The sequence below is a fragment of the Schistocerca gregaria genome, chromosome 6, assembly GCF_023897955.1.
Source record: "Schistocerca gregaria isolate iqSchGreg1 chromosome 6, iqSchGreg1.2, whole genome shotgun sequence".
In the NCBI taxonomy this organism is placed as follows: domain Eukaryota; kingdom Metazoa; phylum Arthropoda; class Insecta; order Orthoptera; family Acrididae; genus Schistocerca; species Schistocerca gregaria.
Genome location: NC_064925.1, coordinates 325,633,998 through 325,659,384, shown reverse-complemented (window position 1 = coordinate 325,659,384; position 25,387 = coordinate 325,633,998). Strand labels below are relative to the sequence as shown.

The 25,387-nt window shown below is 42.9% G+C and overlaps 1 protein-coding gene across 12 annotated transcripts in view; it reads left to right on the top strand.

The window, feature by feature from the left end:
- The window catches only part of LOC126278659 (zinc transporter 6-A-like), a 471,888-nt gene that overhangs the window by 375,254 nt on the left and 71,247 nt on the right, over positions 1-25,387 (top strand). For 4 of the 12 annotated variants that reach the window (XM_049978881.1, XM_049978875.1, XM_049978885.1 and 1 more), the window contains exon 3: positions 9,074-9,116. The exons of the other annotated variants lie outside the window; for them this stretch is intronic. In XM_049978881.1, coding sequence (XP_049834838.1) covers positions 9,074-9,116 — 43 coding nt within the window. The remainder of the gene's footprint in view (positions 1-9,073; positions 9,117-25,387) is intronic. 12 annotated transcript variants of the gene reach the window in all.

Here is a 25,387-nt window from a genome sequence, read left to right as displayed (position 1 = left end):
TATCCTACAGATGGCACAGCACTACTTGGCTCATGCTCCATAATATTGTGGACCATTTTGACAATGAAAATACATTAAAAAAATTATCATTTGCTGAATGAAACATAATCATTACAGGTTGTTTTCTTTTCTTCTGCTGAAGCCTAAATTCTTTCATTGTGTCTGTTGCTCTGGAGGGTCTGGGTTTTGCTAGTAGTGTTGTAAGTCTCCACTTGACAAGAAAGTTTGTTGGGGAGAGCAATTGGTTGTCACTGGTATTGAGGGTTGCTTTATTATTGATAGGTGTTGTTTGCATGCTTTTAGCATCCCTACTACAGCATCTGAGTGTTTTTAGATTTATCATTTCCTGAATCCCACCATCCTCATGCATTAAGCTGAGAGCCATATTGGCAAAGCAGAGATAACTATTTTTCAATATCACTCTGGTTGCCATAAGCAGCTTTTTGGGAAGACCTTTATGTTCTTCGGTGGTATCTGTTAACTAAAGTTTTGTGCCATGCTCAGTTCTTTTGATGTATTTGCAAAGAGTTTGAATTTTTGAATTTTAATTGATCTCCAAACGCAATGACAGTGATATAAGCATTATTCCATCCACTTCATTGCTTCACATGTGTTAGTCTGCATAACTTTGATGAAAATTCAAATGTATTGACTCACTGACCGAGGAGTGACAAAACAGCTGTAATTTTAGGCCATCAATTAAAGCTCTGCTATGAAAGTAAACTGGCTGTCAGCATCTAGTATACAGTGTGTACCTTTGCATTTGCTTCTGAATCCTGTTTCATATATACATACCATTTGGATTTAAGTGGGACTTGGACTGCCCATGTTGACCATTATGAGATCCAGGGAAACACTAAAGGAAGCAAATAATTTCAAGCCATCGTAAAATAATAAATGATGATTCCTTTTACAGAGGGAGCAGATGGGTCTTTCTTCCCCCATGCAGTGTCCGACAGTATGGTATTGACTGGGTCTAAGGATATCCTGATTGCATGGTCTCAGGATATCAAGCTGATCAAATGTGTGTGCTATTTTCTTACAGTCCTGTACCTGATAACTACATTGTTGGTAAAACATACACCATGCCTATGTAGTACAGTGGTGGGGCAAGTGGTGTTGGTATGCAGCCAGTGATCCTTGAGAAAGTTCTGTATACACCTACAAAACATGAATCACATTGAGCATGTAGCACTCGAGAAGAACTACAATTGGTTGGCAGTTGATCCCTGCCACTGAACTTACTGAAATGCCAAAATTTATTTTAATTGAAAGAGGTGTGATGGGCAACTACACTCATGCTCATAAATTAAGGATAATTGCAGAATGTGGTGCCACACAACATGGTGGCACTAATAGCATAGGCTTACGGGGAACACACATGACACAGATCTGTAAGTCCATGGTATTGGTGATAAGTTGAGAAAACTGTCCCGAAACACATGTGCTACAAAACGCCACCTGTTTCCTGCACATGTTCCCCTGACATCAATATGGGATATGATCACCATGCACACATACACAGGCCGCACAACGGGTTGGGATACTCCGGATCAGGTGGTCGAGTTAATATAAGTGAATCTTGTGTACTATAAGCACTCTGTCTACTACATCTTCCAAGAAGAGCTGTAGAATGTGAATAACTTAATGCCTACAGATATTACAGAAAGCACAAAGTGGTTTTGTTCAAGGACAATGCCAAAGACAGAGATAATCTTGTCCCAAGGATTTCTTGAACCTGTCAGTCGGCTAGTATGAGTATTGTTTTGACCTTCATTAGATACTATCTGTTTCAGGGTTAGCACTCCCAAATAATTTAGAGCAGCTTGAATAATCCAGTTGTGGTCTCTGTGTCATGCATGTATTCTCTTTGTATCCTCATAAGTTAAGCAATCACACCAGTGTTATCCATCGGCAACTTAGGTTCTTATTCAGGATACCTGGAAAGAGGTACTGGCAACATACAATGGAAGGTAATAGTAATTTCAATGTATTCTGAATGCATAGCAGCTGAAATTGGTGACAAATAAACAGTAGCCATGTTACTAATTATTAGTTCAAATAAAACCATTGTAAAGTCAATTTAGTTTACTTCTCAAATAACCATAGAAAATGTGATGAGTATGACCTACAGATGTACACTCATGCTCATAATTTAAGGATAATGCTGATACATGGTGAAACAACACTCTGGTGGGCAGTTTGTGGGTTTAAATCACCTTGGGCTATGACCATGGGGTGCATTTCACCTGTGATCGTTGTACGGTGGCACTGGTAGCAGTCCACATACACAGAGGTGTGTTGGTGCATGTCAGAGTATGGTGCAGCGAGTAAGTGTGCAGACATTTTCAGACGTGCTAATCGTGACTGTGTGTTGAAAATGGCTCAAAGAACACACATTGATGACATTATGAGGGGTAGAATACGAGGTCGACTGGAGGCTGGTCAAACAGAGCAAGTCGTAACACAGGCCCACTGTGTGCCACAAAGTGTGATCTCAAGATTATGGCAATGATTCCAGCAGACAGGAAATGTGTCCAGGTGCTACACGACGAGACGTCCACAGTGTACAACACCACAAGAAAAGTGTTATCTCACCATCAGTGCCTGCAGGCGGCCATGGAGTACTGCAGGTAGCCTTGCTCGGGACCTTACCGCTAGGGTTGCCATATGCCACGGATTTCACGGACAGTATGCGATTTTAGGGTAAATGAAAAGGTCCGGGGCGAAAAGGCAAGTCTTTCCGCTCCCGGGATTGGAATGACTCCCCCCCCCCCAAGGGAAGTCTTTCCGCTCCCGGGATTGGAATGACTCCTTACCCTCTCCCTTAAAACCCACATCCTTTCGTCTTTCCCTCTCCTTCCTGAAGAAGCAACCATCGGTTGCGAAAGCTAGTAATTCTGTGTGTGTGTTTTGTTCATGTGCCTGTCTGCCAGCGCTTTCCCGCTTGGTAAGTCTTGGAATCTTTGTTTTTAATATATTTTTAATTATTTCTCCATATATGCTGTTCGTGTAGCATCACTAAAAGAATTTGTCCTTATGTGACACATAAGGACCTACTTAGACATGTAACAACCAGGTGGCTCACCATGTTTCCTGCTATAGAGAGGTTCATCCACATGTTTAAGGCACTTAAGTCTTACTTTCTTTCACTTGATACATGTCCTTCCCTTCTCAAGAAATTCTTTTCTGATTCTGTTGGTGAAATATATCTGCTCTTCTTGTATGCACAAATGAATCCTTTCCAGAGGGCAGTTAGCAGCATTGAGAGGGAAGACATATCAGTGAATGAGGTAAGATTGGAGCTAGAAAATATACTGCAAATTTTAGGAGACAGAAAACAGTGTGTTTTCGTTACGTCTAAAGTTAAAGAATTAATATCTGACCTCACACAATATCAGCACTCTATATTTCTAGGGGAAGTCTCTCTTTTCATTCAAACTGTTATTTATTACTTGATAAAATGTAGTAAGCCCTTGTCTGATATTAAACATTTTGACTGGATTTTGCTAAAGACTGTACCTTCATGGGAAAATGTTGAAAAGACATTCAAGTGGATGCATGAAAACACAAGCTGTAAATTGAATGAGTCCCTTCTCTTTGACCAAGTACTGAAATTAAAGTGTGTTTTGGAGGAGGTCAAAGATGAAAGTTTTGAGACTATGATGTCACATAAGAAATGGGTGTCCTTCATTCATAATTGTATTTCTAGTGAGCAGTATTCAGAGTCGCTGAAAATTGTGGAATTTTATTTCTCCATTCCCAGTCATAACGCCTATGTAGAATTGTGGAATTTTATTTCTCCATTCCCAGTCATAACGCCAATGTAGAGAGAGTCTTTTCCCTCATGAATTCTCAGTGGACAGAAGAAAGGAATAGGTTAACAGTAAAATCAGTTAATGCAATGGAGCAAATACAGTCCAATATGAAATATGTAAGTTGCAGTGAATTTCATAAACTGATTGAGAACCAAATTAAGTTCCTTTCATCTATTCAAGGTTCTCAGAAATACGATTTGTATAAGAAAAGCTCAAATGATGACAATAGAACTTCATGTACTGAATAATGTAATGCATATTCTTATTTTTTGTAATAAATGCTTTCTTAATGAAGCGGTCCTTCCTAAACTCTGGATCATTAATTAAATGCACATTTCCCTTAGCTTGTGGGCATGAGGACTCCTTATTCCTCTTATTTCCTTCGATCGGCTATGGTGACCGTAAGTTTTGTCCTGATTTTGGATTCCGAGATTATGGCAACCTTACTTACCGCAGTCATTGGAACAGTTGTCTCCAGACACTCAGTCTACAGACAACTGAACAGACGTGGTTTATTCGCCCATAGACCTACAAAGTGCATTCCACTGACCCCTGGTCACAGGAGAGCCCGTAAAGCCTGGTGTCAACAACACAGTACATGGTCATTGGAACAATAGACCCAGGTTATGTTCACGAATGAGTCCAGGTATAGTCTGAACAGTGATTCTCACCGGGTTTTCGTCTGGCGTGAACCAGGAACCAGATACCAACCTCTTAATGTCCTTGAAAGGGACCTGTATTGAGGTCATGGTTTGATGGTGTGGGGTGGGATTATGATCGGTACGCGTACACCCTGCATGTCTTTGACAGAGGAACTGTAACAGGTCAGGTGTATCAGGACATCACTTTGTGTCAGTATGTCCGCCTTTTCAGGGGTGCAGTGGGTCCCACCTTCCTCCTGATGGATGATAACATACTACCTCACCGAGCTGCCATCGTGGAGGAGTACCTTGAAACAGAAGATATCAGGCGAATGGAGTGGCCTGCCTGTTGTCCAGACCTAAACCCCATCAAGCACATTAGGGATACTCTCGGTCGACGTATTGTTGCACGTCTTCAAATCCCTACAACAGAGTATGCCAACCCGTTGTGCAGCCTGTGTACATGTGCATGGTGATCATATCCCATATTGATGTCGGGGCAACATTCAGGAAACAGTAGCATTTTGTAGCACATGTGTTTCGGGACAGTTTTCTCAACTTATCACCAATACCGTGGACTTTCTAACAATACCACCACTTGCAAAGTAGGTTAGAAATCAGATTAATAATGTTGCTCACACAACAACAAAGTTAGTGACTGTGGATGGTATCGTCAGAATGGAAATAATGAAGTCACTATAAAAAAAGTCATTAATTTTGGCACTTATCTTGAATGGATTCCCACGTAGATTTCATTGAAGGGGTTATGGCTCATCTTGTTGATTCTAGGGTGATTCCACTTTGACTGCTAGAAGGTCCAGATATGTATTTTAGTAATATCTGAAGACCTAACAAATGTGTTTTTCAGGAAATTCTTAATGATCAAACAATCCCAGATCAGAACAATGGTATGGTAGAAATAATTTTTGACTTGGTGTTCACAATACACATTTTTATTAAACTTCTTGTAAATTCACATATACTTCTTCTTAATTGTCACATCATCAAGAAAACAGTTTTGTACCAATCTTCATATATTTAATTTCCACTTTAACCAAACACAAGACTTGACTGTTCTCTTACAAAACGAAATAACAACTTAACTTCTGCAAAGTGAAACAAAGACTGCTCTGTGTGCATTCGCGCCAAAACGGTTACAAGTAAGTCAAAGATTATGACAGTCTTACAGAAATGAATACACACTAGAACCATATCACTGTAATATGTCGATACATCGGAGTACCTATACATTAATAAAACCAAATGTGAATATTGTCACAAAAATATGTCTGTTACTTCGCAGAAAAGTAGTACAATATTAGTGGTATCGAGAACTGTGCTGGAATGCCGTAATGGTCATGTAAATAAAGAACCATTACAACTTACAGATCTTTGTCGTATGTATTCCCTGTAAGCCTATGCTATTAGTGCCAGTTTTGTATAATGTCACGTTGTGTGGCACCACGTTCTGCAGTTATCCTTAATTTATGGGCATGAGTGTAGTTGCCCATACCTCTTAATTTGATGTTAAACTGCTCTGCCTTTTTCTGAACAGGGAAGATAAAAGTGCATCATGTGTAATCTCTAATCATCAATCTCCAAAGTGTAGATAAGTTATTTATTATAGGTTTCAGCACAAAATGTTTGAAATAATATAGAATATTGTACAACAAACACATCAGCTGATTCCACATTATCTTTATCTCCATATTTGCCAAACTTGATAGTAGCACCAAGATATTTCACTGAAGCTTTTCTAGATCCTGCACACCGACCTTCCTAATGTGGGCTAAATAAACTGTCCCAAGAACTTTATTGTGCCTGGTTAATGTGCTTCCACTGCAAGGACATACATCTTACATTCTGATAAAAACCATTTGTTTTTTTGCATTTGTCACATGGTATTACAGCATTGCTACATCGGGCACCGTGTGTGCTTCAGTTAAGGCTTGGATTACAGGGAGCAGACTTCCATCACTGGAAAAACACGTTTTAGTTCTCTTTGACTGATGACAGTTAAATGGGCCACTGATACTACAGTAATGGGTTACATGTGTACACCACAGTACCTGAACTCCGCAAGAGCACTGATGTTTTGTAATGATGCACTAACAGCAACTGACAGTTTGCATATGATGTTGAGAGCTATGGTTTGAGGAGCTCAGTTCCAGGATGAAGTGCCAACTGACAAATAATTTTAATTAGACTGAAGTCCAGCCATTTGCCCACAGTCCAACCTTATGTTCCCCTTTTCTGCAACCTTGTTGTCTGTCCCAGCATCATACAAACTCCAAACTTACTACCTTATTCTATGTAGAGATGACAAACTACGTCCTTTTGAAGGGAACATATTTTTAAAAAGTCTGTCACACAGCCAACGGCACTCTCTCAGTGTATGAATATACCAACCCGTTTATGGGCCACCTACAGGACTGCTTTACACCTGCACAGAATCAGAAACCCCTCATCTGGTTATCTTTGTGACCATCATGTGGGGACAAGGGCATGCTGTCCTCGTTCCTCCACAACCTTGGCATCATTTCTTCACCCGGTTCAGTTCACTGGGAAACATTCATGAACAAAACCTTCACCTCTCTGATGGAACCATAAAAAACCTTCATCTGCTTCAAATTCATCAACTGTAACCAGTAACTATACTTCTATGGGCTGTCACAGCTCCATGCTGAAATTCCCCTCCTGTACAGACTTGCCTTCTGCAGACAATGTCTGTGCTGTGATACACAGTCACATTTAATATAAAACTTTCTAAGACTTTCAGACACCATCCTCTTCTAAATCTGGCCAATAAGCAGATCTCCCATCCCTGATATTCATAATACTCAACCACAGTAACTAAATCAGTTCCAAAAAGCACCCCCATCCCATACTGTCCATAAACTGGAACAGCTGAATAGCATGCTTCACTTGAACTTAAACTACATTTTATTACACCTCGAAATGAGGAATGTCTTCCTCCAAAAACATTTCCATTGTTGTCATGGTCATTGCCCACTACCAACTTATGAAAATATTCTGGGTCATTTTCATGACACTCTTGCTTCCAACTCCTTGCACACAGGCCATGACCATGTGGTGAACCTATATGGAATTGTCTATTGCATGCGTCCAGCACATCCTTTTCCACAAAGTCAGTACAATCTGTGAAAGCAACCATGTCATATACCGACACTTCAGCAGCTACTGCATGGTTTTTATATTGGCAGAGCCATTAACTAAATGTCTACTCGTATAAAACACCATTGCCAAACTGTAACAAAGAACAGGATTGAACTTCCCGTGCTGGAGCATGCTACAGAGCACAACATGGGAAACATCAGTGACTGTTCCACAACCCAAATAGTCTTAATCTTCTCTTCCAACACAAACTCCTGTGAATTATATGGTTAGTGAGAGGACTACTTTCCATACACACCTTTTGGTCCTACAATCCATTGCAAGAATCCTACATCTACCCATACCACTGTTACTACCCAAATTTTCTGCCCCCACCCCCTGTCCCTTGCAGTCAGCACTTACTTGTTACTTGACTCTGGTCCCCTCCCTTCAGTTCAGTTATTTATGTTTGTGTACCTTCATCCAACTCTTTCTCTTACTTTTCTCATGATTTCATGTGCAGTGTGAGGATCTGTCTTGCTGCCTCTTTTGCCCTGATAATTTTGTATTCCTGTTAATAAGAATGAAGCCAGCATTGGATGTAATTTTTCACTGAGTTATTTTTTATTGATGCTACTGTTGTACAATAGATGTCTTCATTGACTGTTTAAAAATGCAAATTCTATGTTTAAAAACTTTTTTGAGGCAAGATGCAAAATGTTAAGTTATGCTGATAGACACATGTTAAAGTGCAAACACTATTCTTGCTTTTGCAACTAATAGTTCATTCTTTGAGGAAGAGAGAGATATGGGTGTTAGAAGGTCAATAAGGAAGGGCAGATCATTCAGGGAAAGTAGTAAGGATTATGTCCCTATTTTGGCTCATCAGGTCCATCCCATGGTACAGTGTTTTCCCCAATGATGACTCTGTGTTCCAAGATGACAGGCCCCCTGTTCACACACCTCACATCATCCAGGACAGTTTTGTAGCAGAAGGATGTATTGTCACGTCTCCCCTGTCCACCAGTCACCAGATCTCTATATTATTGAGCCTTTGTGGTCGATTTTGGAGAGAAGGTGTATGCTCACATCCACCTCTGCCATCATTGCCTGAACGTGCCACTATTTTTCAGGAAGAATGCTATAAGGTTCCCTTGAAAACCATACAGAACTTGTATTTATCCACTTGGAAATGATTAGAAGCTTTTTTGGATGACAGCAGCTTTCCTACAGTGTGTTAGGCATGGTAATGTGTTGTTTTTGTGATGCGTTCATATTTTTGTCCATTCCTTGTATGCCTCTCTCCTCCTCAAAGAAGAAACTATTAGTTCCAAAAGCTGGAATAATATGTATACTTTCATGTGTGTATATTGGTAGTATTTAATATTTTTCTCCTAGAGATAAGTGCTGACCAGAATTTTGTCTTAAAAATACTTTTCTCAAGTGAATTTTTCTTTTGACAATTGTAAAATCTTATTTGTGCTTGTTTTATTTTTCTAGCTTTGTTGGCCTATACTTACACAATGGGATTTAATATACTAAGGTAAGTTTCTTTCCTTCTGTTTCCATTAAATTTTATAGTTAGTGCTTAATTAATGGTCAGTATACATCTTTCTTTGTTAACACAATTTTCTTTTACTATTGGCTTACTATTAAATTAAAGAAACCATTTGAATAAAGTCTCTCTCTCTCTCTCTCTCTCTCTCTCTCACACACACACACACACACACACACACACACTTAGGACTTAATGGCTCTCTATGTATTTCTGTGGTAAATAAGAGCCATGCCTTGTTTGCAACTAGTTCTTTTCTGATGGAGGTATATACATTCAATAATTTCTGGAATGTTCTTTACTGTTCCTTCAACTGACAGTCGTGCATCTACTTATAAACGAAGAAATCCCAAAGAGATTCTAAAGGTAAAATATATTGCTTTTTAGATTTAGGATTGGTTGTGATTACTCTGTCTACCATAAGGGAATTGGGTTGATCACAGAGACTTTTAGGATGAGCTCCATTCCTTGCCTTTGCACTGATGCTGGTGAGCCACCACTTCCCATCTGACAGCAACTACTCTTGATGCAACAAGTATACAAAATATACTCCATACCCAAAGCATGCACATATATCGACGTTACTTATCCTCCTATGTAGCAGTTTTGCACTAATTGTCCTAGTGAATGTTATTTATCAAGATTAGAGTAAATTCTCACCTTGTCTTCTCAATAGGGTCAGAATTGTTTGAAACTTGACTAATACTAGAAAAAAAAATTCCAAATGCTGTTATTAGGGATTAGTCTGATAATATGTTGAGTGAGCACCAGATTTTTAAGACTGTGGTTACAGACACATCAGAACGGGGAATTCCTTGGACGCTCAATAGTAATCTGTCATTGTATCTTCAGGATCTGCCTATGAGATATGTGTTCTGTATACTATGCTGAGTTGTACGTGCTTCTCAATACACCAAAGCCTATGAGAAGGGGACCAGGGGAAAATGTTTCTCATCTATTCAGTTTCCCTTAGTGCCCTGTAGGCCCTTCAACAAATGTGCTCAACTGGAAAGAAAATATACAGAACATTCATGATTCTCGTCTTTTGCAGCGGCAGAATGGAAAAGTGGTGGCATTCTACTGGGTACATGTATACACATGAATAAAGGGAAACAACCAAACCGACATAGCAGCCTATGTGTCCTATGAATATGCCAAAATTGAAGAATGAATCATTCCCTTACTGGTTTTGAACACACTATTGAACCAGGTGATGCATCATGGGGGTTATGCATCATGGGTATCATGCATCATTGCATCATGGGAGGACAGGGGGCTGGAATGGGAAACAATGTATTATGGGCTGTAAAACCAACTGTCCATTCATATCATTCCTCCTCTTGATCATGCATGCAGGATGAAGTCCTACTCACCTGTCTCGACATGAGACATAGCTCCCTTTACACACAAATTTTTGCTCCAGTGTGAGGACCCACCCATTTGTATTACCTGTGACACAAACATTTTGGGATGAATTCATGTTGAAATGTTTATGGGTTTCTTTTAACCATGTTTATCTCATAATGATTTTCATAAGGGCAATAAAGACCCCTTGTACCACATGTATCATCATCGTCATCAATGGACACAGAACATGTATAAATGCTGCACTGTGTAAGGGGTTACTCCTTTTGTACTGCTCCACTCCCGGCAGCAGCTGATATGTTGAAAAGTGCTTGCTTCCTCCACTCACCTCATAAATTAACTAACAAAAAATGGTGTTGAAAAAGATAGAGGGAATTATTGAGCAACAGTTAGCTGCAGACAGCACAAGTAATCACTTAACTGCGTGTAGAACAGTTCTGTTTATTAAGTGGTCCATATTTACTAATAGAGATTTAATAGGTGAAACTTATTGGCCTAACAAACAGTGAACAATAAGTAGGATTCTTTGCAATATTTTAATAAACTGCATCGTGAGTGGCAATTATTTCACATATAAATGTATGCTTATTCAGTACTTTGTGGCTTCACAACTGAATAGTTACTTTTTAAGTTAGAACATTTAATGTTCAAAGGGAAGTTCAGTTAAGAAATATAATACAACAGATTCACTGACCATAACTTGCCTTCAGGAGGCAAAATGTGTAATACTATCGATAGACATGTGTAAAAGAGACACAATACCTAGCTTTCAGAATGAATAATTCCTTCCTTGTGGCGGCAAGATGGATAGGTTGTGCAGGGTTAAAAAATTAAATGGCGGTCTCTCAGGATGTGAAAGACCCATCTATAGGGAGAAATACAGGTGTTTCTCTCTCATCCTGGAACCTAAATGATCTGACCTTTCTTTTTTAACACTACCTGACCTACTGCTCTTGCTTCCCCAAAGGAGGTATTTTTAGTACCAAAAACTAGGTAGTGTGTCAGCTATACTTTCGTGTGTGTCTGTCAACAGTATTAGACCATTTGCGTCCTGAAAGATAAGACTGATCAGTGAATCTCATAATTTATTAATTATTATTGTTGTTGTTGTTGTTGTTTTTGTGGTTATGGTCTTCAGTCCACAGACTGGTTTGATGCAGCTCTTCATGCTACTCTATCCTCTGCAAGTTTCTTCATCTCCCAGTACCTACTGCAACCTACATCCTTCTGATTCTGCGCTGTGTGTTCACGATTTTTACCCTCGACGCTGCCCTCCAATACTAAATTAGTGTTCACTTGATACCTTAGAACGTGTCCTACCAACTGATCGCTTCTTCTAGTCAAGTTGTGCCACAAACTTCTCTTCTCCCAAATCCTATTCAATACCTCCTCATTAGTTATATGATCTACCCAACTAATTTTCAGCATTCTTCTGTAGCACCACATTTTGAAAGCTTCTATTCTCTTCTTGTCCAAAATAATAATCGTCCATGTTCCACTTCCATACATGGCTACACTCCATACAAATATTTTCAAAAACGACTTCCTGACACCTAAATCTATACTTGATGTTAACAAATTTCTCTTCTTCAGAAACACTTTCCTTGCCATTGCCAGTCTACGTTTTATATCCTCTCTATTCCGACCATGATCAGTTATTTTTCTCCTCAAATATGAAAACTCATCTACTACTTTGAGTTTCTCATTTCCTAATGTAATTCCCTCAGTATTTACTATCCTTGTTTTGCTTTTGTTGATGTTCAACTTCTTTCAAGACACTATCCATTCCATTCAACTGCTCTTCCAGGTCCTTTGCTGTCTCTTACAAAATTATAATGTCATCGGCAAACCTCAAAGTTCTTCTCCATGGATTTTAATTCCTACTCCGAGTATTTCTTTGGTTTTCTTTATGGCTTGTTCAATATATAGATTGAATAACATCGGGGATAGGCTACAACCCTATCTTACTCCCTTCCCTACCACTGCTTCCCTTTCATGCCCCTCGACTCTTATAACTGCCATTTGGTTTCTGTACAGATTGTAAATAGCCTTTCGCTCCCTGTAATAGACCCCTGCCACCTCCACAATTTAAAAGAGAGTATTCCAGTCAACATTGTCAAATGCTTTCTCTAAGTCTACAAATGCTAGAAAGGTAGGTTTCCCTTTCCTTACCCCCCTGTGGGTTCGGGGGTAAGAATAGGCCCACGGTATTCCTGCCTGTCGCAAGAGGCGACTAAAAGGAGTCTCAAACGTTTCGGCCTTCTGTGATGGTCCCCTACCGGGTTTGACCTCCATCTTCTAAATTCTTCCGAAGAGCGAGCTGATTGGGGAAGGGCGCCTTACAAGGTGCAATGTGTCCATCGCTCATTACCATCTCTAGCTTGGTTGGTCGTCGTCGCATAGCTGTTCCGCCCACTCACCATCTCTAGGGCGTGGCTTTGTTCTTGGGTGCGGTTTTTGCAGTCTGCTCTGCTGTGTCGCTTTATGCGCCAATGACGATCATGGACTACATTTCACCTGAAATCCAGCACGGTAGCCAGTCCGTTGTGGTGGGGCCGCCATGTACCCTGTCGGTTGTAGCCCCCTGACAACACAGGGATCGCTCTACTGATGCCTGCGCCGTTAACTCCCCGCGTATGCCAAGGAGTAGATGCCTGTCTCCTTGGGGCATCGGGACTCCCGGCAATGGCCATCCCGCCAGGTGGTCGTTGCTGAGGCTGGGTGGCGCCCGTGGGGAGGGCCCTTGGTCGGAGTAGGTGGCATCAGGGCGGATGACCCGCGATGAAGTGTGGTACATCATCTCTTGCTGGCGGCCAGCCGCCAGCAGTCTCTAAGCGTTCTCGGCCTCAATACAACGCTCAGGCATATGATCCACAATCGTTCCCCTCCCTGGCCACGCCATGGGAGGAACGAAAGGCTACGGTTGGCAGCGAACCTTATTCACCTCGCTATTTAGTCTGTACACGAGTCGATGGGGAATCGTTTATGGCGACCAAGCCTCAGTTTTTTGTCGAGCACTTGGAGGACAAGTTTGGGGAGGTGGAGGGCTTGTCCAAAATGCGCTCTGGGGCAGTATTGATCAAAACGGCATCCTCTGCACAGTCACGGCGATTACTCGCTTGTGACAAGTTGGGGGATGTTTCCGTCACGATCACACCCCATAAGAGTCTCAACATGGTCCAGGGCATTATATTCCATAGGGACCTACTCTTGCAGTCGGACGACGAGCTACGCGCCAATTTAGAACGGCGGGGTGTTCACTTCGTCCGGCGCGTCCATCGGGGTCCGAGGGATAATCAGGTAGCCACCGGTGCCTTCATCTTGGCCTTCGAGGGTGACGTCCTACCCGAAAAGGTCAAGGTGATGGTCTACCGGTGTGATGTGAAGCCCTATATCCCTCCCCCGATGAGGTGTTTCAAATGCTGGAAGTTCGGCCACATGTCATCTCGGTGTACTTCCAGCATGACATGCAGAGATTGTGGACGCCCTTCACATCCTAATACTGCATGTGCGCCGCCTCCCATCTGTGTGAACTGCGGCGAACACCATTCCCCTTGCTCGCCAGACTGCAAGGTTCTACTGAAAGAACGAAGGATCATGGAATATAAGGCCCTGGACCGCATGACCTATACTGAGGCTAAGCGGAAATACGAGAGGCTACATCCTGTGGCTCTGACCAACTCCTATGCCACCGCTGCCAAAACAGTAGTTTTGTCATCTGCTGCACCGATTCCACTGAACACTCTGAGCCGGAATACTACACCTGCCCCCTTGATGGTGGGGGGCACTTCCCCATCTGTTGCTCCTGCACCACCTACCTCAGGAGCAACGACCCCCCAACCATCGGGGACACAAGTCCCCAACTCTAAGCCGGAGAAGCGTCCGACTTCTTCGGCGACTCTCTCTCGCAAGGGATCCCTCGGGTCCCTCCCTTCCCAGGTTTCCACCTCTGGGAAGGGTGACGTCAGCCAATGGCTGAAAAGCAGGCCAGCGGCTGGTCGCAGGGCTTCCCGCTCCTCCTCCGTCCCGGAGACTGACTCGGTGGAGCCCTCCCAGCCAGTAAAGCCCAAGGAGCAGAGAGAGAAGACGAAGAAGAAGAAGGCCTCTAAGGCCAAGGAACGCGCGGTGGCATCCACCCCACCGCTCCATACAGGCTCTGCGTCTGGGGATGAGGTGGAGATCCTGGCGTCCGCTGAGGACCTGGATCTCGCCATACCCTCAGACGCCAAGGACGCCGATTGTACTGGTCCTCGATCGGTGGCAGTAGGTGACCCAGTGACGTGATCTGCCTCCTCGGTCCCTTCACGCCTATTTCGCCCATGGACAAAGTGATTCTCCAGTGGAACTGCAGCGGTTTTTTCCACCACCTTGCTGAGCTCCGCCAACTCGTCAGCAGTCACCCTTTCTTCTGCATTGCCCTCCAGGAAACGTGGTTTCCGGCAATGCGGACCCCTGCCCTACGAGGGTATCGGGGTTATTATAAGAACCGGGCAGCTTATGAGAGGGTGTCTGGTGGAGTCTGCGTCTACGTCCTTAACTCTATCTACAGCGAGTGTATGCCTCTTCATACACCCTTAGAGGCTGTCACTGTAAGGATGTGGACGCCTCAGCCTATTACTGTCTGCAGTTTGTACCTTCCGCCGGATGGTGATGTCTCTCGTCATGTGTTGGCTGCATTGATAGGACAACTGCCGCCTCCCTTTGTGTTGCTGGGCGACTTTAACGCCCATAACCCCTTGTGGGGTAGCGCCGCGATTACTGGCCGGGGTAGAGATGTCGAGACTCTTCTGTCACAGCTTGACCTCTGCCTTTTAAACACGGGAGAGGCGACCCACTTTAGTGCGGTCCATGGCTCGTTTTCAGCCATTGACCTTTCTATTTGCAGCCCCGGACTTTCACCATCCATCCACTGGAGGGTCCATGACGACTTATGTGGTAGTGACCATTTCCCCATCTTTCTGTCACTGCCACAGCGTCACTCTTCTGAACGCCCCTCCAGATGGGCTCTGAATAAGGCTGATTGGGACTTATTTACATCTGTCGCAGTGATCGCACCTCCTTCCACTGATCCGATTGATGCGGTGGTTCAGTCGGTCACCACCAGCATCGTTTCTGCGGCGGCATCTGCGATTCCCTGTACATCCGGGTCACCTCGGCGGAGGACTGTGCCGTGGTGGTCGCCCGAGATCGCAGAGGCGATTCGAGATCGCCGGCGGGCTCTTCAGCGCCATAAGCGGCACCCGTCGTTGGAGACCCTCATTGCTTTTAAACAGTTCCGCGCCCGAGCCCAACGCCTTATTCGCCAACGGAAGCAGGAGTGCTGGGAAAGTTATGTTTCCACCATTGGCGTCGGTACCTCTGCATCGCAGGTTTGGGCCAAGATTCGGCGACTCCAAGGCTATCGGCCACCTGTCTCTGTCCCTGGGCTTTCGCTGAATGGAGCAGTGTGCACCGACTCCGACACGATTGCGGACCGGTTAGCAGAGCATTTTGCTCAGTGTTCCGCGTCAACGAACTACCCGTTGGCCTTCCACTCCCGGAAAGAGCGGTTGGAAAGTCGGAGGCTTTCCTTTCACACGCGCCACGCGGAGTCGTACAATGCTCCTTTCAGCGAATGGGAATTCCAGAGCGCACTTTCTGCTTGCCCTGATACGGCTCCTGGACCAGACCGCATTCACAGCCAGATGCTGAAACACCTCTCAGTGCCTTGCCAGCGACGCCTCCTAGATCTTTTCAATCGAGTCTGGGTCGAGGGTGTTTTCCCGTCTCAATGGCGGGAAAGCATAGTCCTCCCCGTATTGAAACCTGGCAAGAACCCGCTGGAGGTGGACAGCTATCGCCCCATAAGCCTCACCAACGTTCCTTGCAAGTTGCTGGAACGTATGGTGAGCCGGAGGTTGAGTTGGCTCCTCGAGTCTCGGGGCCTTCTGGCTCCGTCTCAGGGTGGGTTCCGTAAAGGCCGCTCTGCCGCCGATAATCTGGTCTCCCTGGAGTCTGCCATCCGTACAGCCTTTGCGCGCCGCCAACATCTGGTTGCCGTCTTCTTCGACATGCGGAAGGCATACGATACGACTTGGCGCCATCACATCCTGGCCACACTTCATGGGTGGGGCCTTAGGGGCCCGCTCCCGATTTTTATTCAGAATTTTCTTTCGTATCGTTCCTTCCACGTGCAAGTAGCTGCGTCGCATAGTTCCTCCCGGGTCCAGGAGAACGGGGTCCCACAGGGGTCTGTCCTCAGTGTGTCCCTGTTTTTAATTGCCATCAATGGGCTCGTTGAGGCGGTGGGGTCGTCCGTCGCGGCTTCTTTATATGCGGACGACTTCTGCCTATATTACAGCTCCAGTGGCATCGCCGCTGCTGAACGGCAGCTGCAAGGTGCCATCCGCAAGGCGCAGTCATGGGCTGTAGCGCATGGCTTCCAGTTTTCGCCCGCGAAGACCTGCGTTATGCATTTCTGCCGGCGTCGCACGGTTCACCCTGAGCCGCGCCTTTACCTTGACGGTGAACCTCTTGCTGTGGTCGCGACGCATCGGTTCTTGGGACTGGTGTTCGATACCCGGTTGACTTGGCTGCCCCATATTAGGCAGCTGAAGCAAACATGCTGGCGGCACTTAAACGCTCTCCGTTGCTTAAGCCACACCAGGTGGGGTGCCGACCGGTCCACCCTCCTCCACCTATATCAAGCGCTGATCCAGTCCCGCCTTGATTATGGGTGTGTGGCGTACGGTTCTGCCTCGCCTTCAGCATTGCGATTGCTGGATCCCATACACCACTGCGGGATCCGCCTCGCCACGGGAGCGTTCCGGACAAGCCCCGTCGACAGCATACTTGTGGAGGCTGGTGTCCCTCCATTGCGGTTCCGGCGTGACCGCCTTCTGGCCGCCTATGCCGCGCACGTTTATAGCATGCCAGGGCATCCAAACTACCGTCTCCTGTTCCCGCGCTCGATCGTCCATGTTCCAGACAGGCGGCCCCGGTCAGGGTGTCCCATTGCGGTTCGCCTCCGGGACCTTCTCCGTGGCCTTGACTTTTTTCCTCTGCCGCCTGTTTTCCGGGCCAATCTCCGTCTGCCCCCGTGGAGTGTGCCCCGACCGTGCCTTCGGCTCGACTTGGCACAGGGTCCGAAGGTCTCAGTGCCTCCGGAGGCCCTCCGCCGCCGCTTTCTTTCCATCCTGGCCGAGTTTCCGAACGCGGCGGTGGCCTACACCGACGGTTCGGTGGTCTCTGGCCACACTGGTTACGCTCTCACTCTACGGGATTATTGTGAGCAACGGTCATTGGCAGCTGGCTCCAGTGTATACACTGCCGAGTTGGTTGCCATCTATCGTGCCCTAGAGTTTCTCCGCTCCCGCTCAGGTGAGTCCTTTGTCATCTGTAGTGACTCCCTGAGTGGTTTACGAGCTCTTGACCAGTGTTTCCCTCGTTCCCGTCTGGTGATGGCCATCCAGGAGTCCCTCCATACTCTCGTCCGTTGCGGCCGCTCTGTCACCTTTGTTTGGTCCCCGGGTCACGTCGGCATCCCGGGTAACGAGCGGGTTGACGAACTGGCGAAACAGGCGGTCAGTTCCCCGGCCATGGAGATCGGTCTTTTAGAGAGTGACGTCCGATCCGTATTGCGGCAGAAGGTCCTTGCTGCTTGGCGTGATGAGTGGCGCACCCTGCCCTCTCCCAACAAACTTCGGGCAGTCAAGGAGACAACCAGTGTGTGGCGCTCCTCCATGCGGGGGTCTCACAAGGACGCTGTCGTCCTCTGCCGGCTCCGCATAGGACATACCCGGCTCACGCACGCGTATCTCTTGTGCCGTGACGATCCGCCTCTCTGTCGCTGCGGATTGGCCCTGACCGTGGTACACGTCTTACTAGACTGCCCACTTTTAACTGCCCTCAGGCAGACGTTCGCGCTGCCTGATACACTCCCTGCTCTTTTAACCGATGACTCTACTATGGCTGACTTAGTTCTCCGTTTTATTCGAGCAGGGGGTTTTTATCATTCAATATGAGAGTCCCTTTTTATTTTTTTTTGTGTCGACTGTGGCTTTTGGCCTGGGGTTTTAGTTTGTGTTGTTTTAATGTGTCCCTTGGTTGTTGGCCTTTCCAGTTTTATTTTCATGGTCGGCCAATGACCGTTGCACTCTGTGTGTCTTTTAATCTCTTTTCTCTGGTCTTCGTCTATGTCTTTCTTGTACTGTGTCGTCCCTTGTCGTCTCCGTTATGTGTTTATTGCTTGTTGGACTTTTCTTCGTGTGTTATTATGGTCGTGGAACAAGGGACCGATGACCTAAGTAGTCTGGTCCCTTTAACCCCCACAAACCAACCAACCAACCCTTTCCTTAATTTGTCTTTTAAGATAAGTCATAGGATCAGTATTGCCTCACGTGTTCAGACATTTCCACAGAATCCAAAATGATCTTCCCTGAGGTCGGCTTCTGCCAGTTTTTCCATTCATCTGTAAAGCATTCATGTTAGTATTTTGCAGCTATGACAGTTTGGTAATTTTCACATCTGTCAACGCCTACTTTCTTTGGTAGTGGAATTATTATATTTTTCTTGAGGTCTGAGAGTATTTCACCTGTCTCATACATCTCTGACACTGAATGACAGTTTTGTCAGGGCTGGCTCTCCCAAGGCTATCAGTAGTTCTGATGGAATGTTGTCTACTCTCAGGGCCTTGTTTTAACTTAGGTCTTTCAGTGCTCTGTCAAACTCTTCATGCAGTATCATATTTCCCATTACATCTTCATCTACGTCCTCTTTCATTTCCATAATATTGTCCTCAAGTACATCACCCTTGTATAGACCTTCTATATACTCCTTCCATCTTTGTGCTTTCCCTTCTTTGCTTAGAACTGAGTTTCCATCTGAGTCATTGATACTCATAAAAGTGGTTCTCTTTTCGCCAAAGGTCTCTTTAATTTTCCTGTAGGCAGTATCTATCTTACCCCTAGTAATATATACCTGTACATCCTTACATTTGTCCTCTAGCAACCCTGCTTAGCTATTTTGCACTTCCCGCCAATGTCATTTTTGAGGCTTTGTATTCCTTTTTGCCTGCTTCATTTATTGCATTTTTATATTTTCTCCTTTCATCAATTAAATTAAATATTTCTTCTGTTACCCAAGGATTTCTACCAGCCCTCATCATTTTACCTACTTGATCCTCTGCTGCCTCCACTATTTCATCTCTCAAAGCTACTCATTCTTCTTCTACTATATTTCTTTCCTCCGTTCTTGTCTATTGTTCCCTAATGCTCTTTCTGAAACTTTCTACTACCTCTGGTTTAGTCACTTTATCCAGGTCCCATCTCCTTAAATTCCAACCTTTTTGCAGTTTCTTCAGTTTTAATCTACAGTTCATAACCAATAGATTGTGGTCAGAGTCCACATCTTCCCCTGGAAACGTCTTACAATTTAAAACCTGGTTCCTAAATCTCTGTCTTGCTATTATATAATCTCAGAAACGTTCCAGTGACTCCAGGTCTCTTCCATGTACACAACCATCTTTCATGATTTTTGAAACAAGTGTTAGCTATGATGAAGTTATGCTCTGTGCAAAATTCTATATTCTATCAGGTGGCTTCCTCTTTCATTCCTTCCATATTCACCTGCTACTTTTCCTTCTTTTCCTCTTCCTGCTGTCGAATTCCAGTCAGCAATAACAATTAAATTTCCATCTCCCTTCACTATCTGAATAATTTCTTTTATCTCATCATACATTTCATTAAGCTCTTCGTCATCCGTGAAGCAACTTGCATATAAACTTGCACTACTGTGGTAGGCATGGGCTTTGTGTCTATTTTGGCTACAATAATGCTTCCACTCTGCTGATCATAGTGGCTTACTCACAATCCTATTTTTTTATTCATTATTAAACCTACTCCTGCGTTACCCCTATTTGATTTTGTATTTATAACCCTGTGTTCACCTGACCAGAAGTCTTGTTCCTCCTGCCATCGAACTTCACTAATTCCCACTATAGCTAACTTTAACCTATCCAATTCCCTATTTTAATTTTCAGACCTACCTACCTGATTAAGGGATCTGATCTTCCACACTCCTTTCTCCTGATAATGACGTCATCCTGAGTAGTCCCCGCATGGAGGTTCAAATGGGGGTCTATTTTACCTTTGAATATTTTGCTGAAGGGGACACCATCATCATTTAACCATACAGTAAAGCTGCATGCCCTTGGGAAAAATTATGGCTGTAGTTTCCGCTTGCTTTCAGCCATTCACAGTACGAGCACAGTAAGGCCATTTTGCTCAATGTTACAAGGCCAGATCAGTCAGTCATCCCGACTGTTGTTCCAGCAACTACTGAATAGGCTACTGCCCCTCTTCAGGAACCACACATTTGTCTGGCCTCTGGCCTCTCAACAGATACCCCTCTGTTGTGGTTTCAACTACGGTATGGCTATCTGTATCGTTGAGGCACACAAGCCTCCCCATCAATGGCAAGGTCCATGATTCAGGGTTCATGGGTTATTAATGTTCTGTATTTTTTAACGTCTATTTTTATATACATTAAAAAATCTTTGAAACATTCTATGAATTCACTCTGCAGTTACATATTTTCCCTTGCAAGCCACTGTATAGTGTTGTCATGAAAGTTATTTAATATAAGGTAATGAGAGAAACTGTACTGTAGGGACAATACAGTTTTCAATCTAATAAACTATCTTTTAGGGTTTCTTTTGGCATTGATTCCAGTAACTTTAAGAAATTATTTGCAATATCAATGTAATTATTCCTGCTAATGTGATAAGTTGTAATCTGTTACACGGAAGGAGGTGGGGATTATTTGGCATTTCTTTCTACCTCTGTTAGAAAACTTAGTTGGGAACACATCGTTTATGAGAAGAGTGTTCACTGGACAATGAAGCATCCATATTACTTTTTTATTTTCAAACAAATAAATTTACTTCAGTTAATAATGTGTTGGTTTGGTAAATGGCCTAGCACATTTAATGGGACTCAGTGGCTGTTGTACATGACTAACAGATTTTCGTCTTGGGCCCTGCTGCTTCTCCTCTGTGACTCTTATATCTGAGATGAAGGGCAGTAACTGTAGTTCATTAGAAACAACAGTATCATTAAAAAATATTCAGTATTTTCTATACATCAGAACAGTTAAAGAGCATACTGAGTGAAATATGTGAAGTATACACAGTTTACAAGCAAGATTTCCCACAGTTATAGGAAGGTAGCAACTTGCGTACGGGTTTTGTTGTGTAAGAAAAAGAACACTCATATATTTGTTTGAGTACTATAAATTAGTAGAAAGATGCATGATTTTCAAAAAGCACTTTTCATGAGTATGGAAAGGGTTGTAAAACCTCATAATATTTCCACCCAGTATTGGGGGATATTAGTTTGCAGTAGATGAAAAAACATGTGTGACAAAGCTTCACCTATAATTAGTTACCATTGCATTTGTGTAGAGAGGCCAATTGTACAGTTGAAAAACATTTTTCCATTGCAGGGGAAGAAAGATTAATGTGGAAGAAATACAGTAATGTGTCTGGTGAGGGGGACAATGAATCTACATGGGGAAATGCAAAAGCAAGAAAACTAATGAAATTGGCTTTTCTGCTTGGAAAATGCTGCTACTCCATTAATAGTTGGAATAGTAGAGAAGGAATGAATCAGAAAGTCTTTGTAGTGGAGGAACAGGTTGGGAATACAGTGATTTTATTCAAATGGCTTTGACATCAGAAGAATTGTGAGAAATGACATTGGAAATGACTAGACTCAATAAGTTCAAATTGTCTACATTCTCAGTTAGAGATACTTAAGGTAGGTTCACTTATTCTCAGAAGGTGATAGTTCGAAAGAGATGTTTCCAGTATGTGGTATTTTGTGCCGTGAATACCACCAAAGGTCCCATAGCACTGTGCATGCATGTTTGTAGAAAGATGCATGATTTTCAAAAAGCACTTTTCTTGAGTATGGAAAGAGTTGTAAAACCTCTTAATATTTCCACAAAATGTTGGAGGATCTTAAGTTTGCAGCAGATGAGAAAACAAGTTTGACAATGTTTCACTTGTTGCTGATGATGAATAATCAATTAATTATTTAATTGAAACATTTCAGGACAAATATGTTTTGTTCCCTACAAAGGTGAATGTTTGATTGAAGATGTTCATGTGATAGTATGTATTTCCTGCAGTTTACCCAGCCTCTTATAATTACAGTTAGTTGTTACATACTTCAAAATCCCTTGCTGTCACCCTGTTTTGTGTGAAATTGCATGAAAATAATGTCCATTAGTTGTGGCGTTAGAATAAATTGCTGTAGCTATATGTACATGAATTGTGATAAAGTTTGACAGGTACCCTAACTTTTTGTGTTTGACTAATAACTCATGGTTGATACTGTTGATAAGTCATATTCAGTGCAGCAGCAGATTTATGAAATGTGCCGTTTTGCTCATTTACGATCGAAGAAACGAAACTCCAAAAACAGTAGTTCAATTTAAAGGTTTTGTCCAAAGAACGGAGTACTTTCTAATAGTTTTTCACAAACCTTTCTGTGGTATATAAAGAGTATACTTCATTGACTGTTGTTTTCTACTAGGTGTTACATGTTCTAGTCACTTGGTGGACACTAATGAAATATTTTATGAAATTATGCACGTAGTTATGTCTGTCTGATCCTTAAGTTAATGACTACTGCTGTATAACATACGAACATCAAACAAATAGTATGCAGCTTTAAGCAATATTATCATATTAAAGATTACTGCAGTTGTGTTAATGATGTCTTTATAAATACAGATTACATGGAATAAGCTATGGGAATGTGTCAAGTTTTATTCAATGAGTACTATAAGCGAGAGAATAAAAGTCATTATTATTTGTTTGCAGTAACATTGAACTCAAAAAAAAAAAATAATTTACAGGTAACAGAAATAATATTCTCATTTTTTAATCTTCACATAAGAAACATAGGAAAATCATTTTAATGAAACTGTGCTCTCTCACACCTGTTTTTCTGTTTGTGGATTATTGTTTCAAAAGTAATACAACACAGACATTTAAATGAGCCAAAATCAGTGGTTTACATGAAATAGCTATGTTTGATAAACTAACAACAATAATAAAGGAGACGAGGGGGGGGGGGGGGGGGGGGGGGGGGAACAGAAAATAAACATGAAGTCTATTCCTGTGATTCTTCCATGTTTTCCTCATTTTCTAAATCGTTAACAGCAAACAGCATTGAGTTCTTGATATAAAGTGTGATACCTGTGAGGTTTAAGACCCTTATTACATAAATCTATAAGATCTTTTTTCTCTTTTTTACTTATGCAGACAGGACTGTCACATGCTGGGCACAGACTATTGTCTTCAGGTCCTGAATTTGAAGAATTTCACAGGCCAGGTCTTTTAATAATGTGCAAAACTTGGAAGTCACGATCATTGTAGGAATACTTGAAAATCAACATGTCTGGCTGATCTTTTCTGTATCACATCCAAACAATCTCAAGCCATTTCACAGTTTCTCCATTCCCAGCAGTTTTCCATTCCAAATTATTTTCTTCTGAAACTGGTTGAAATTTAAAATTTGAGTGCTATCCATTTTTTTCACTCTGGTACTTGCTGGAGGTCATTCTTACAATTGTATACCCGCCAATGGGATAAAAAACGTCCATATGTTTACCTTTTCTTACGATGCTCGCATGCTTTGAGTCTACTTCCAATTGCGAATATCAAGGTTCAAAGAAGTCAATTGGTCAATAGTTGGAATGTCTAGTGTATTCACTGCATGCAAACACAAAATGCTCATGTTGGCATTCCTGTTCTGCTTCCCATATGCACCAGAAAAGTGCTCATGTTGGCATTCCTGTTCTGGTTCCCATATGCATCAGAAAAGTGTTCATGTTGGCATTCCTGTTCTGGCCCCCATATGTACCAGAAAATAAGGTTATCAGTTTTCTTATTGCATGATTTTTCAAAAAATTCCACTGACATGAAGCACCTGCATGGATCGTCCTTTTGTTGTTGCCTCGTCCCGTGTGCGGGAATTGGTTTTGTTTTCTCCTACATTAAGAACTGTGAAATTGTATACAGAGAGCCTTCTTTATGGAATACTTCCTTTGCATTCACTTTCAGCAGTAAAGCGTAGCCTCTAAGTCAAATTCAGCTAGTAAAGATTCACCTTTTCTTGTGATTTCCTTCTTAATGTTGTTAAATTCTCTTGCCATTTCTTTCCTTTTCAAATGCTCTTCCTGTTCCCTTTTAAAATCTCTGTCTTTCTTTTTCTTGGCCAAAATGTGTGAAAACTTTAAACATTTATCACACATATCTTTTCGTGGCCTGTGGAATTTCAAATTAAGTTTCTTCTTTCTGCCAGTCATAATTTATGGACTGTCTTTCCTTCCTCATAGAATTGTTCCTGATATAACTTATACGTTATCATAATACTCATATCGGCAGATAAATAATCTGCTCTACATTTCTTTCCTCTTGTAATGAGAAACAAGGGCAGGAAAACCCTTAATGTGTTTGCTTATAACCTCTTTACTTTCTTGTGGTCTCTTTCTACCTGGTTCATGACATCCTCTTCGCTCTTTCTTAATTACATGATGTTGCTCTTTTTTTAACAGTATTCCTTACAAAGGTTTCAGAAATGTCAAATGTCTTGAGAAAAAATTGCATACACACTTTAATCTTACAGAACCCTATATTAGGTAGAATTTATTCGTCCTCTTCCTTCGTGAGTTATCCCGATTTTGTCCTCACACTCTGTTTCTCTTCTTCTTCCACTAGCTTGCTTGCGTACTGCCTTCGTAGCTCAACTGATCCAAGATCCCAGGAGACCCTATGGATATTTTGTCTGTCTTGTTCAGTAAACTTTCTGCTGCACTGTCGTTGACATTTAGAGCTATCTTTTGGC